General features: G+C 35.6%; 2 protein-coding genes across 2 annotated transcripts; one reads left to right on the top strand and one right to left on the bottom strand.

Annotated features, from left to right (window-relative positions):
• Positions 1–2,586: 2,586 nt before the first annotated feature.
• Positions 2,587–4,787, top strand: si:ch73-226l13.2 (uncharacterized protein LOC100150092 homolog). Its single transcript, XM_058790805.1, has 5 exons — positions 2,587–2,697; positions 3,091–3,424; positions 3,511–3,630; positions 3,730–3,875; positions 4,038–4,787. Exons 1-5 carry the CDS (start codon positions 2,686–2,688, stop codon positions 4,239–4,241), a joined length of 816 nt encoding a protein of 271 aa, XP_058646788.1. The 5' UTR covers positions 2,587–2,685; the 3' UTR covers positions 4,242–4,787.
• On the bottom strand, positions 4,452–12,083 carry ace2 (angiotensin I converting enzyme 2). The gene is made up of 18 exons (XM_058790789.1): positions 11,753–12,083; positions 11,126–11,284; positions 10,922–11,015; positions 9,986–10,129; positions 9,714–9,826; positions 9,306–9,411; positions 9,068–9,165; positions 8,636–8,805; positions 8,025–8,251; positions 7,765–7,909; positions 7,559–7,657; positions 6,217–6,339; positions 5,954–6,132; positions 5,695–5,771; positions 5,506–5,606; positions 5,282–5,398; positions 4,933–5,127; positions 4,452–4,590 (listed from the first exon to the last, which is right to left on the bottom strand). The coding sequence occupies exons 1-18, from the start codon at positions 11,933–11,935 to the stop codon at positions 4,488–4,490; spliced, it is 2,433 nt and encodes an 810-aa protein (XP_058646772.1). The 5' UTR covers positions 11,936–12,083; the 3' UTR covers positions 4,452–4,487.
• Between the last annotated feature and the right edge of the window lie 1,643 nt (positions 12,084–13,726).

Raw genomic sequence — 13,726 nt, 5'->3', positions numbered from 1 at the left:
TTATATTGTATATTTATTATTTTGTGATATGAAATTCATTGGTAAACTGCAACACAGACCTACAGTTTGATTTCATATACAGTGGAGATCAAAATTAGAGCACTTGATTTTTTCAGAAATAATGTATTCTTCATTGTTCAAAGGAATCATTGTTTGAAGGAATTTTAGTTGTGGCTATACCATGGAACAGTGTTTTACAAAATAACCAAGACACTTATTTTATTTTGTGGAAAACAGTGATCAAAATTAGAGAACAGCAATGACTGTAGCACGAAGAAAGATTACAACTAAAATTTCTAAAGGTTACAGCAGTCAATAATTAGTAGGAAGTGTACAGGCCCTTGCTTATATTGACTTCAGCACATCTGCAGCCACAGAACATCAATAGCTTCTCACGCTCCTCTGGTTTTCTTAGACATAAATTTGTTGCCAACACTCTTAAAAATAAAGGTGCTTCACGATGCCATAGAAGAACCTTTTTGTCTAAATGGTTCCATAAAGAACATTTAACATCTGAAGAATCTTTCTGTTTCACAAAAGGTTCTTTGTGGTGAAAGAAGGTTCTTCAGATTATAAAAAGGCTCTTTGTGGAACCAAAAATGGTTCTTCTATGGCATCGCTTGAAGAACCTTTTGAAGCACCTTTATTTTTAAGAGTGAAGGATTTTCAAGAGATTTTCAATGGGATTTAGAAAAAAGACACTGGGCTGGCCATTTCTTTTGTGGTAAATGCCGTTTCCCCCAAATGGAGTTCCTAGAACTAAAACTATTCATAGTTCCTGCGGTGCAAACACAGAAAAAAAGAGGGTTCTTCCACCAATGGTTCTAGGAACTATGAAAAAGGTTCCTCTGGAGAGAAATCCCCCCAAATCCTGCTGCAGAAAACTTCCCAAACCAAGACAATTCCTCCTCCACCTTTCACTGACTTCTTTACACACTTTGGGTTCAGTCTTTCCCCAGTTTGATGATGAGCATAATGTTTCCCATTGGACCCAAATAAATTAAACTTGCTTTCATCACTGAAGTGAACTTTGGAACAGTTTTCCTCTGTCCACACAACATGCTCCTCTTGTCTAGCCTTTTGATTGTTTCTGCTGATGAGAGGTTTGTTCACTGCAGAGTGCACTTTCAGTCCAAATTGTCTTAAATGTCAAGACACTGTATGCCGAGACAGATCCTTACCATGTTCAGTGCTGAACTGGCGAGCAATTCCAGCTGCAGTGTTGAACCGATTCCCCATTGAGATTCTCTGCATTATCCTGTTTTCTCATGCATCTGTCTTTCATGGACAACCAGCCTTTTTGGGGGACTTGAATGAGATAGTGACATTGTAAAGATGCAATATTCTAGAAATCACAGATTTGAAACAACCAATTTCTCTATGCTATGCTATGGCTGCTATTGACCTTCATCTGAACAACCTGCTGTCGGAGGGTTTCAGTCACTTTAGAATGGCTCACCATTTTGCAAAGTCAGTGAAAACGTGTCAGATTTGTCAGATAATTAAGGAAATTAGCACGAGGTTCCAGATTAACACCAATAACTACGAGGGATCTCAAAGTGTTCTCTAATTTTGATCAGTGTTCCTTTTTTACAAATATCTCATTTAAGTTTTTATACTGTGCTTCAGAATATATTCAACTTATGAAATATGCTTAAAAACTGCTCTTTAACTCCTGTTAGGATAACTTAAAATAGGACTAAGCAGTGACCTTGAAATTTAGGAAATTATAGTTTGATCTCTAATTTTGATCTCCACTGTATTTTAAAATAATATAAATCTGTTTTTTACACTTCCTAAAAGAATGTCATTCAACATATGTTAATTAAAATAGCTTTATACTGATTTTTATTCAATTCAGTGTGTAAACATATTTATGATTACAAATTTTAGGTGTGATTAATCACATTTAATCTCAAGAATCCTGCGTAATTAATTACATTTATGAAAAAAAATAAAAATACTTTCAATAATTTAATGAAGGAAACTAATTATATGAAGGAAATAGCTTGATTTAGTTGTTTTTATTAAAGATTTTGATTAAGAATATGAATCAAATTGTTTTGTAGGTCATAACTGTCAGTGTCCTAAAGTGCCCTATGATGCACTTCAAATATAAAACGTGCTATTGGCAAGAATTGCATCATCTTTGTCACTAAACTGGTTGGTTATATGCCAGTACTCTTTATTTTTACCACAAAACAATGATTCATTTCAGATGTGCTTCCCCTTCAATAATTACTTCTTCATGTTGAACACCCCAGCAGTAGGAATATCCCTACGTTTAACATTACCAACAGCCAAACTGTGACCTTTTCTGCCTCCATTAACCACTTTGTCTCAGGTTGGCATAGAAGGGAAGAAAAAACAACAACTTTTTTTTATAAGTTCAAGTGTTATTTATTACCTCATGCCTTTGATAGGCATAGCCTTATAAGTGAACGTTTGAAATTACTGCTGAGTATGTTTTGGTAATGATGCAAAGAGCCAGTTTTGTCCAACCCCTTCGAATTATACGTTTGTGTTTTCCCCACCAACACACTATCAGTTTTTCCAGCTAAACCTCACGCTTTGGTGTAGTATGTCTCTTAACTTCCTCTTCCTACCGCATGAGGGCTTTTACCGCATAAAGCAGCGCTTCAGAAGCAGGTCTCACACATCCTTTTCATCAGCGCTGAGATCAACATGGCAGCAGAGGTACGTAGGAATTTGTTATTTTGTAGCTGATGTAAATATAAATAATACATATTTAGCTAAATCATTTAAAAATAAATAGCAATTGCTCATTGTCTACATTAGTGAATTAGTCTCAAAATTTTCAATGAGGGAGATAAACTCCAGATGATAAGTAGTGCAAAAACATAGGCATTTTCTGATTTCCTAGTTCACTTTTACTTAATACACTCTTTCACTTCTCTGTTCGTTTAACCTGTATAAATGTTACGAGAAAGAGAAATGAAATTGACGTTTACTGCAACCTTTCCGCCTATAGTCAGGAAACTCAATAGCACGTGTGACCACGTTGGGTTTGGCATTTGAAACAAATACGTTCTCTTTGACTCCACTAAAGCAAATAATCTCTTCTCATAGACTGTACGTCATCCGAGCACTGAAAAAACAGAAGAGTGTCAATCGGAGACCACCCGATGCAAAAAAAAGATGTTGAAATTCATGAGATTCAGCTTGTCGATGGAAGATACTGAGTTGGGTGCACTTCAGGAACCATCAAATCCACATCCAGAGTGGAAAGAGGAGGACATTGAGGACGACTGTTTCATTGATGACGATGTGCTTCATTCCCTGGCAAACATGAGCTTGAATCTGATGGTTGATCAAGACTCTGATGCTGACAACCCTTTCTGCAGCTGTGATTGGCAGCATGATGAAAGCAAGATCATGCCCGAGAATGCTAAAATTGCCTATAGTAATTTTATTCATTTTGAAGTATCCAATGTTTCTTGTTCATAAGAAAATGAAGTTCTGGTTGTAACGTTCTGCTGCCTTTTTCAGTTTCTGCACAAATTTGGAAAGCGATGAAAGAACAAAACAATTTGTTCCTGAAGACACTCAATGGATGCAAGTACGTTGCATCAAAACAGAACGAGATATGTTTGGAGAACACCATGTCAGGTTTGCATCAAATAATGAAAATGATATTTTTATTATTACCTTGTAACAGTGCTATTTTTTCTGTTATTTTAAAATGACATTTTCCTCAAATTATTTCAGCAAAAATCACCATCTTTCATGGCACCTTCCTTGGCATGGTCACCGGCGACAAAGAACCAGGTGTTCCTGTTGTGCTGAACTTCACGGACACAGACAACTTCCTCTGCTGCACCAGCCAAGGAGAGGAAACGATATTAACAGTTAAAGTAAGATTTCAATAATCTGTGTTTCTTGATTTTGCACGGGTTGCACAGCAGTGCATTGCTCTGCAAGTTACAAAAAATATGTTTATTGTGCCCAAATATAGTATTACATGGTCTTCCTGTTCAACTTCAACTGAAAACCAACTTTTTTCATGTTTATTTCAGACGTATGACAGAAAAAAGATACGCATTTCTGCAAATGATCCGGAAAAATTATCCCTTATTTTCTACATGTCTCAAAAGTGTGATGGTCTCCGGTATTTTGAGTCAGTGCTCCACAGAGGATGGTTCATTCACACTGTAAATGATGATGTTGTGAAAATGAAAAGAGGCAATAATACGTCCAGCAGTTGCTTTGTCTTAGAGTGAGAGTGAGACCACAAAACCCACTGAATATTAAAACCTCTTTTAAATTGAGGATTTTATTCAGAATGTTCATTGTATTTTTAAAATACATTATGAGTACTTTATCAATATATTTATAATATTAACCTTTATATACATTTGCCTGTATAAGCTACTAGAAATTTGAGCTATTCCGTTGGTTACAGTAAATTTATAATTTATCACATTATAATGTGTCCATGTATGCTTTTTTCATTGCTCTTATTTTTTTCATAGTCCTGTTTGTTCAGTGTCTTCCTCAAAGGCTTTGTTCATTTGTCCATCATCTGAATTCTCATATGGGTTCACAGTCTCGTCAGCCTTCTTAGCTTTCCTGAAGAAAAAAAAAAAAATGTTTTGCACTAAAGTAAGCAATTAAATACCACACCAGTTGTGGTAAAAGCTTGTATGGATTTAATTCACATGAATTATTATTATTTTGTTTTTTTTTACTATTTCTATAGAAATTGAATTATTATAATGTGTAACATTTCTAACTTTGATGCTAAAAATAAAGTGCTTATTGCATTATACCATTGTTTGTGTAATTATTGTCCACAATACATATAGCTGTTATGATGATGCAGTTCTACCAAACATGTCAATGTTTAATATGAACAAGAATGGCATAATCTTCACCTCATCGTTCTTGAGGTGTTTCACCTGCGGTACTTACTTCTTCCTGTTTAATATCCCTGTGGTAATGAGGTAGATCCCCCCAAACATAGTTACACCCATTACGACTCCAAATACCACCAGCCAAACTGTGATTTTTTCCTCTTTGGGTGTAGCTAATGTTGCCTGCAGCCCAACAAATTCCAGAGTTTCATCATTGAGTAAAAATGCACCGTTGATGCGTTCTCTGGACAGCCTGTGAAGAGTTCAAAAGGGAAATTCAGTGGCACTGCTCAAGTTCTCCTTAATTATGTCATGGCACCCAAACACTCTATAATTAGTTGAAAAATTTTACATAGTTTTAAAATACATTTAAAATATATAGTATATGGTATAGTTTCAAGAAATACCAGATAGCTGCCTCTACATCTGCCTTTGGAATGACTGTGCCTGGTTTGGTTGGATCCATCACAACAAAATAAAAGGAGATTCTGGCCGTTTCATTGTATGTGTTGATATCCTCTGGCCTGTGTGCAACAAATATGTTGTGCAATGTCACAATTTCACAATGACAATGATTCAATCACACTCTGAAATGTGCAATTAGTGAAGGATAAGAAGAGATCATACTCACTTGAAATTCATTTCTATTCCCTTTTCTTCCAAGTAGTACTGGCGCATGGCAAAGGCCATAGTGGACTTATAGAGATACATTTCATTTGTATTCCAAGTGTACTGAAAATTAAAAATGACAGTAATTAGCAAAGGCAAATTACATTTCTATCTGTAAATCGTTGTTTGTTAAAAATGAAAAGAGGCTTACTGCATCATCTCCCATGGCAGATTTTAGGCTTATTCTGACTTTGAATGCATTTGAATCATCTTTATTGAGAGAGGATACTGTGAATAAGTAAATACACCTAATTAATATATTTTTTTATTTGTTTAATGTTTTCAACATATAGTGTGTGGTCATATCAATACATGCGCTGATGGATGAAGATAATATCATTTAACCAATAGCTGAATTTATTATAAGAATCTAAAGAAACTTAATGTTTATGTTCAAATGAAATACTAACTTGGGTTAATATTGACATCCCAGCCAGACACTCTGTTGTTCTTCTGGTTCTCCTTCTTTAGCCAGTCCATGAGAGTGCTGAAGTAATGTAGCAGTGGCTGAGAGTCCATTTTGGTGGTTCCTGCAACTTCTTCCAGAGCACGAGTCCAAGACATGGATCTGCCTAACTCAAGCATATGCCTGCGGACCAAAATATTTGTTTGTTTATAGCAGTTATGTTTATCCTAAAATGAAAGAATATAGGACATACATCATTGTGCATACCTGAGTTTGTTACCAGCTTTGGTAGAGTTTGTAATGTCGCATTTGTATAGAGGACCGGTGTGGCCAGCTGCCTCACATAATGCCTCTTGAAACTGGAACTGATATATGGTTCTAGTAAAGTACCTATTAAAGAAACAAGACATGGCTATTCATATGGAATTCCCAGTTCATTTCAAAATAACAAGCTTTCAATTTGATTCACACTATATCTTAGCAGGGCCGCCAACTTTGACATACAGTGCAAAGCACCCTCAAAACCTCAAGAACACCCTCAGGTTAAACTGTAATAATAAGCTATTGGCGAAAACATTTGGCAACCTCTCCATTGTGTATTAGTGTGTGTGTGTGTGTGTATTAGAAACCCTGCTGAACACCTCTGGTGTGACTTTAAATGCAGACATTGAGCCAAAATCTCATCACCAAACACCAATAAACTGTACTACACTATATGGACAAAAGTATTGAGACACCCCCTTCTTTAGAACAGAAAAAGGCACTTCCAAAACTGTGGCAACAAAGATGGAAACATAATTCATGTACTTAAAAATTGTATTTCCATCTCTGTTGCAACAGTTTTGGAAGTGTCTAAAATGGCTGTGTTTTTGGCTCAAGGTCTACATTTAAAGTCACACCAGAGGTGAATCATTTGGTAAATCTATAGCCTACATTTCTATAAATATACTATGTTCTATAGATACAGTATAGCTATAGATCTTTGCAATTTCCAATATAGATAACCAAATGTAATTAATTCTTTTTAAGCAGTTTATCTTAGATGATAACCACTATGTTCAAAGTATATGGAAAAAGTCGTTTATTTCTGCAATTGGGCAAGCCTGCTCAACACGTATGTTTTGACTCAAAGAAACAGCTTGCGTCATTTGTTTCGGGAAGCGGGCTACATTACACGTGCTGTATGTTTTGATTCACTAGAAAGAACCAACTCAAAAGAGTCATTAGTATCAGGAATCTGGCTACCCTAGTATGTTTTAAATCAGTAAAAAGAACCAGCTCATATTTGTTTATGAATTGGACCACATCGGTCACGTTAAATGTTTGTTCATCCATGCAGACCGTGAGAACAGCTCAATATGAAGATGATTATTGTCATTATTTAGCGGTTTACTTTGTATTGCTTCACATTTTGAAAATCCTACAGTGTGGGAACGTTGCTGAGTGCAAGATGCAGTTACAGTAAGTCTGCAGAACGAGTCGTGCTGTACAAATGAGTTCGTTAAAAAAAACCAATATTGAGGTTTTAAGAATAGCAAATTCTGAAGTGGCAATGGCCGTCATCACTTTGTTAAACGCAATGCTTTATTAAATCTACAGGTGACATTACCTGATAAAAGAATAATCCCCAGACACATGGAAAAGTGCAGGTGGGTCACAATAAGACTCATCTCTGGGCACAGCCTCAGCCACTCCAACTAGTTCTCTCCTGCGGTAACAAATGTTGTGATGAGCCATAGAGTCAAAGTACAACTGAATAAGAGTTCATAATGTTTGGATTCTGATGATTTTTAATGTATGTTTTCTGTCACTCACTTCATTTGCCACCAGCGGTGCATCCACTCGTCTTTGGGGATGGTCTCTTTGAAGACTTGCCACCTCCATTCCTCCAGCATGTAGGTGAAAGGCAGAGTGGCCACGATGGTGAGGGCCTGCTTCAGAAGGAAGTTAATATCCGTCTCTGTAAATACAAATAATAATATTAATTTTTTAGGTTTTGGTAAAAAATGTTTGTATGCTGAATTCAGTTTCGGGTTATTCAGATGAAGTCAGGCAGGTATGCAATTGCACTTTACCATAGTCCTGTTTGAAGTCAGGAGGTAGAAGCCCCAGTGACTGCAGGTGAGAAGGAGTGGCAGCAGACAGGGACATGATCTCTCCCACAGCCTCATGGAAACCTTCGTTAGCACCATCTCTCAGCAGATATGAGTGGTCACGGTAAGCCATTTGGTACTGGTTATGGCCCATCTCATGATGAACAGTTAAGAAATCATCCATGTTCACTTTAGTGCACATTTTGATTCTGTAAAAAATAACAGTTGTGCTCTAATTAAGTTTGCCAATTCTTGCACAGAATGAGAAGAGCAGCTAAAATTAATAATTGCTACTCTATTCTAACTGCTTTGTTTCAGAATCCTGAAAAACAGCTCTTTTCAATGTCAATAATATTTCACAATATTACAGCTTTTTTCTGTATTTTTGATCAAATAATTGCAGCCTTAGTGAGATAAAGTGAAGAATGTAACTTCTAACACATTAGAAACAATGAGATCTTTTCAGAAAAGCATCAAAAGGAAATGTTATTTTAAAGAATTAAACAGAATTCAGTTGTTTAAAATTGTATCTTATCTACTTGTTAATCATTACCAAAGCATTTTGACAGAATGTAGCAACATTATCACCCCACCTGAAGTCCTCCCGGTTTCCCATGTCCCATGCGGTAGGATGGCACACCACGTCTCTTCCTTCAGGTTTAATAAACATTGAGTTTGTCCAGAAGTTGTCAAACATTGCAGACATGTTTACAGACATAAAGAATTTTTCTGCCTCTTTAAACAGGCGGATTTCATCCCAGCCCTGAAATGGTATCAAATAATCAGGAAATTAAAAAAAGAGCATGACTATTTACAACTCCAGAATTTTTATTGCTCCTGCTAAAGAACAAAATGATTAATAGCATAGATTACATGTAATCTTTGATCAAATAAAATGCGAACAGACCTTTAACCTGAACTTTAAACATATATGAAGATAAAAGATAAAACCTTGGAGATAAAAAGACGCTTTGCTTTGACCAAAAAGGTTAAGAATAAAAAATGAAAATGGTCACATGTCTTACCTGGGCCACCATTTCAGAGCTCACATCGATATCAGGCTTTTCTGGATATGGGATCATGAGAGGATACAAGTTGGTCCAAAACCTTCCCCACATATCACCTAAATGTGTCACATAAAATGTCACCATTTGATCTTAAACAACATTTTATCCTAATAGCATATATTTATTCTTGTATATGTAATTTAATATCACTATTTGGACAATGCACATGTCCAAAAAGTGATGTTCCATATATTACCAAGCAGGTGTGCTGGAAGGCAAGCGTCAGAGGCGATGTGACCAGGATAGACATCTTGCAGTTTTGCTCTCACATAAGCATGAAGCTCTTTGTACAAAGGCAAGATCTGGAACATCATAATAAGAGTGAGTTTTCTTAATAAAAACCCAAGAAAAACTGTTAAATAATGAAAGTTCTTTATTGCCGTTGATGGTTCCATGAAGAACATTTAACATCCATGGAACCTCTGCACAAAAGGTTCTTGATAATGGAAAATGGTAGGTTCTTTAGATTAATAAATCTAATAAAAATGGTTCTTTTAAAAACTGTTTACTGAAAGGTTCATTGGGGAACCAAAAGTCTATAGCATCATTGCATAAACCTTTATTTTTAAGAGTGTGTGACTTGTTTTGACTTTTTTTCACCAACCTCCTGGTAAATGCGCCTGGTGTCTTTCATAACTTGGTCTCGGGAGTAACTGTATTCGGGTTCATCGATGGTTTCATAATCCCCCCTCCAGAAATCTCCATGGTCTTCATAATCTTAAATAAAATGACAAGAAAAATTTTGAACCTTGTCAACCACCACATCAGTCGTCCATAAAATCAAAGCAGTAAAAGCAAAGGCATAATATCATTTATTATCAGGTAATATCAGGTTATTAAAAGCCTGTGTCATAAAGTTAAGAACAGAGGTCATACTGTTGAGTTTGGCGGCTTCATTCTTCAGGTCCACATATTTCTCATAAAGGGGTCTCATCTTCATCCCTGCGGCCACTCTCCATCCCTCCCACACATGTAGACGCCCGTCATAGTCCCTGCTGTTTGCCATGATACTCTCTAGGCCTAGTGAATGAAAAATGTATTGAAGTCAGGTAAACCGATTTAAATGTAGATGGACATTTACATGTGGCAAATGCCTTTACTGTATGTGTTCCCTGGGAACTTCACATTGCTAGCAGTGAGATCTAAAAACACTACATATGATACACAGTTTGGTCAAGTCCAATGACGTTAGTCATTCATACACTACTGTTCAAAAGTTTGGGGTTGGTAATTTTATAAAAATAATTTGAAAGTCTCTTATGCTCAGAAACGCTACAATAATTTCATTTTAAAAATACAGTAAAAATAATAATATTGTAAAGATCAGCAGCCATTACTCTTCAGAAATAATTCTGATATGCTGATTTACTGCTCAAGGAACATTTCTTATTATTATCAATATCGAAAACATTTGTGCTGCTTAATATTTTTATGGAAACCATGAAACCATTTCTTTCCAAAAAAAAATGTTACTGACCCCAAATTTTTTAATGAATGAATTTATGTTTTTATTGAATCATAAAGGAATATAACGCCAATTTTACCTTTACTTCACCTTATATTTCAGATTTCATATCCTCTTTTTCAAATAAACATCCATTTTCTCACGTCTTTTTACAGTGAACCTGAGAATAGAATCTCACAGTTCCCTTTTTCTTTCTTTTTTTTTATACGTTTATGAATGAAACAGATAATATAAACCTTACACACATACTTTTTTATTATTGTAAATGTGGAAACAAGGCGCCTGGTTTATGATCCTGAGATTTTACTTCATCATTAGGACGGCGGTGTATGTACGGCTAACATTACCTGGCTCCAAAGTCTGACAGTCAGTGGGATCGTCAATTTTGCACACAGTTGCCGTGTTGTAAATAGTGCTCATGTCTGACATGATACTCCTCAGCTGTGATACACAAGGCATTCACGCCATGTTAGTTTCGTCACATTTGCCATATTACCACAGGAGAAGTGAAATTATTGTACATTGTTGTAAAACAGCAACGTCATACTTACTTCACTAGCCTTGTCTGGTGAAAGTGCCCCTGATCCTTTATCTTGGAGCTTTTGGAGCTGAATTTTAATCAGCGGATCAGAGATTTGATCAATGGGGTAGGCACTGGACTCCTCAGACATCTTACTGTAGTACTCACTCCAGATTGCATATGCTTCAGCCTAAAGAGAGAGTTGAAAAGAACATTCATATCCAGTCATTAAAAACTGTCTGCAGAAGATGCTCAACTCATCATGAACACCCATATCCAGTTACTACTGGTGTTGTTCAATACATATTTTCCCCAAAAATGTGATAGATTTTAAGTGTTAAGTTAAAACTGTCTGCAGACAATAGAAAAAAAAAAGATGCTCAACTTGTCTTAAACACCTAAATCCGGTTCCTATGATGTTGTTCAATTAATATTTCCCCCCAACATTAGATATTTTATGTCAGCAGTTTAAAAATTGCCACAGAAGAAAGAAAAGTGCTCAAATTGATGCTCATCATGAACACCCATATGTGCAGAGCAAAACAACTATATCCAGTTACTACTGATGTTTTTTGATTAATATTTTGCCCCCAATTTAGATATTTTGTTATTTCAGTAGTTTAAAGGGTTACAACTAGGGTCACACTATTACACTTACCTCTTTATCTGCATTTTCCTGGGATATATCTGTGTTGTAGGCCCAGGATGCAAGGGAATACTGATATATGAGATTGGTTGCCTCCTCGTCGAATTTCTTTAAGAATTCCCTTGCACTTTCCTCCACGCTCTGAGAGCAGGCCACAGAGGCCATGGCCAAAAGCAGGAGCCAGCGAGCAAACATCGCGACAGCACTTGTCCCACGGACACTGACACTGTTGTTTTCCAATGCGCGGTTTTATCGAAGACGCTCAATTGCTTTGCCCTTTGACCAACATTGTACTTGAATGCAGGTGGGATGGTTCCAGGAAGGAGTCTCACTGGATGTTGCATAACACATCTTCTGTTATGACTATATTTATTATTAAATGTCCATGTTATTATTATTAAAGTAACATCACACCTCTTCACAAATGGTATGAAGCAAATTACACAAATCATAATATTGTTTCAGTATTACTCAGCAATTGATGAAAATGATCCACTATTATAAATTATAAACTACAATTTACAATTTTAGTTTTTCATTACTATTAATGTTTTACTATTTTTAAATGAATGCGTGCTTCATATATCGACTGTATCTGGTTTGTTCATTAATGAAAGCTGAAGCAAAATACACCTAAAATACTGATTTTTGAAAAGAGCAGACCTGTGATCTTTACCTTGAGCAGTAAGTTCATTGTGCAAACATAAACTAGGCCTATAAAATCATAAATAACAGTGCCTTTGATGGCTAAAGTAGATCTTTATCAAGTTAAGCTGATGACTCAGAGAGTTTCATAGTTAAATTATACCTTAAAATATTAAATCATAAATTTGATTGAACAGAATGATAATACAGTTGGAACATGAGAAACATAAGATAATTTGAAATTGCATCTGGAATAATTCCACGAATCATTAAAATGGAATAGTTGGGAACATTTTGAAACAGTCTCACTATAATTTAGAGGCAGTACACAGTCTTTAATCCCACCTTCACATTTACAATTACTAAACACAATGTCCATAAACGTTCAGTTTTCAGTATCAAATATCAAACTGTTTAATAGCTGTTTAATCTGTTTATTTTAGTTCATCCATGAATCAGATATGTGCTTTTATCTCTCGTTTTTTTTTATGGTTTTTATGTGAGGTTTTAAAGCGAGGTTGAGTTAAGGTAAGGTTATCTTTGTAAGCCCTTATAAAACATGATTAAATTTTAACCAGTAAAAATCATGATTAATCACTACGTTATCTTTCTTTCTCTCTTAATAATTTTTTTTAGTTACTCCCAATTTATAATATATATTTATATATAAATACTGTATATATACTTAAAATGTAGGCTACCTGTAGAGTTCTGAAAGTATTTAAAAGAAGTGCAGATCTAACTTGCTTTCATATTTTCATCAAATCAGCCTGAAATGTATTTTTAACTTGAAATATTTTGAATGAATATTAATGCATTATTAAATACACAAATACATTACAATCAGGATTTGACTGAGAGTATAGCAGCACAAGCTCTGTTAACCAGGTTATATATTTATTTTATGTTCATAACCATAAAGTAATGCATTTTCTCACTATATTGCACAGTCAGTGACAATTCAGTGGTAGTTGCAAAATGAGCACCAGGTGGTGATATTTCTTTATACGCTTTGAATTTTAGCAGCTTTAACAGATTCCACCACGAGAGGCTGCTCTCCAATATATATGGTGCGGATCTCATAATGGTAAAATATTTATCTTTTTCATTTAAGAGCAGGGGGTAAATGCTGAAAAACTCAGAGTTACTCCTCGGTTATCACAACAGCTTTCACTTCTCAGATCTATCTATGCCACTATGCCAAGCATTCAGCTCAGCTTTTGTGTTGTTAAGCCCAAGCATCCCTAAGTCCTCGACAAAAGAGTGGATAAAGTTTATACAAACGGTACCCCTAACCGGAAAACCGCTGCAATGATGTAACTGCAACCTTTGCTGTTCCAA

The sequence above is a fragment of the Onychostoma macrolepis genome, chromosome 11, assembly GCF_012432095.1.
Source record: "Onychostoma macrolepis isolate SWU-2019 chromosome 11, ASM1243209v1, whole genome shotgun sequence".
NCBI lineage: Eukaryota > Metazoa > Chordata > Actinopteri > Cypriniformes > Cyprinidae > Onychostoma > Onychostoma macrolepis.
Note: the sequence above shows the minus strand (reverse complement) of the source record. Positions and strands in the feature narration are given on the sequence as shown.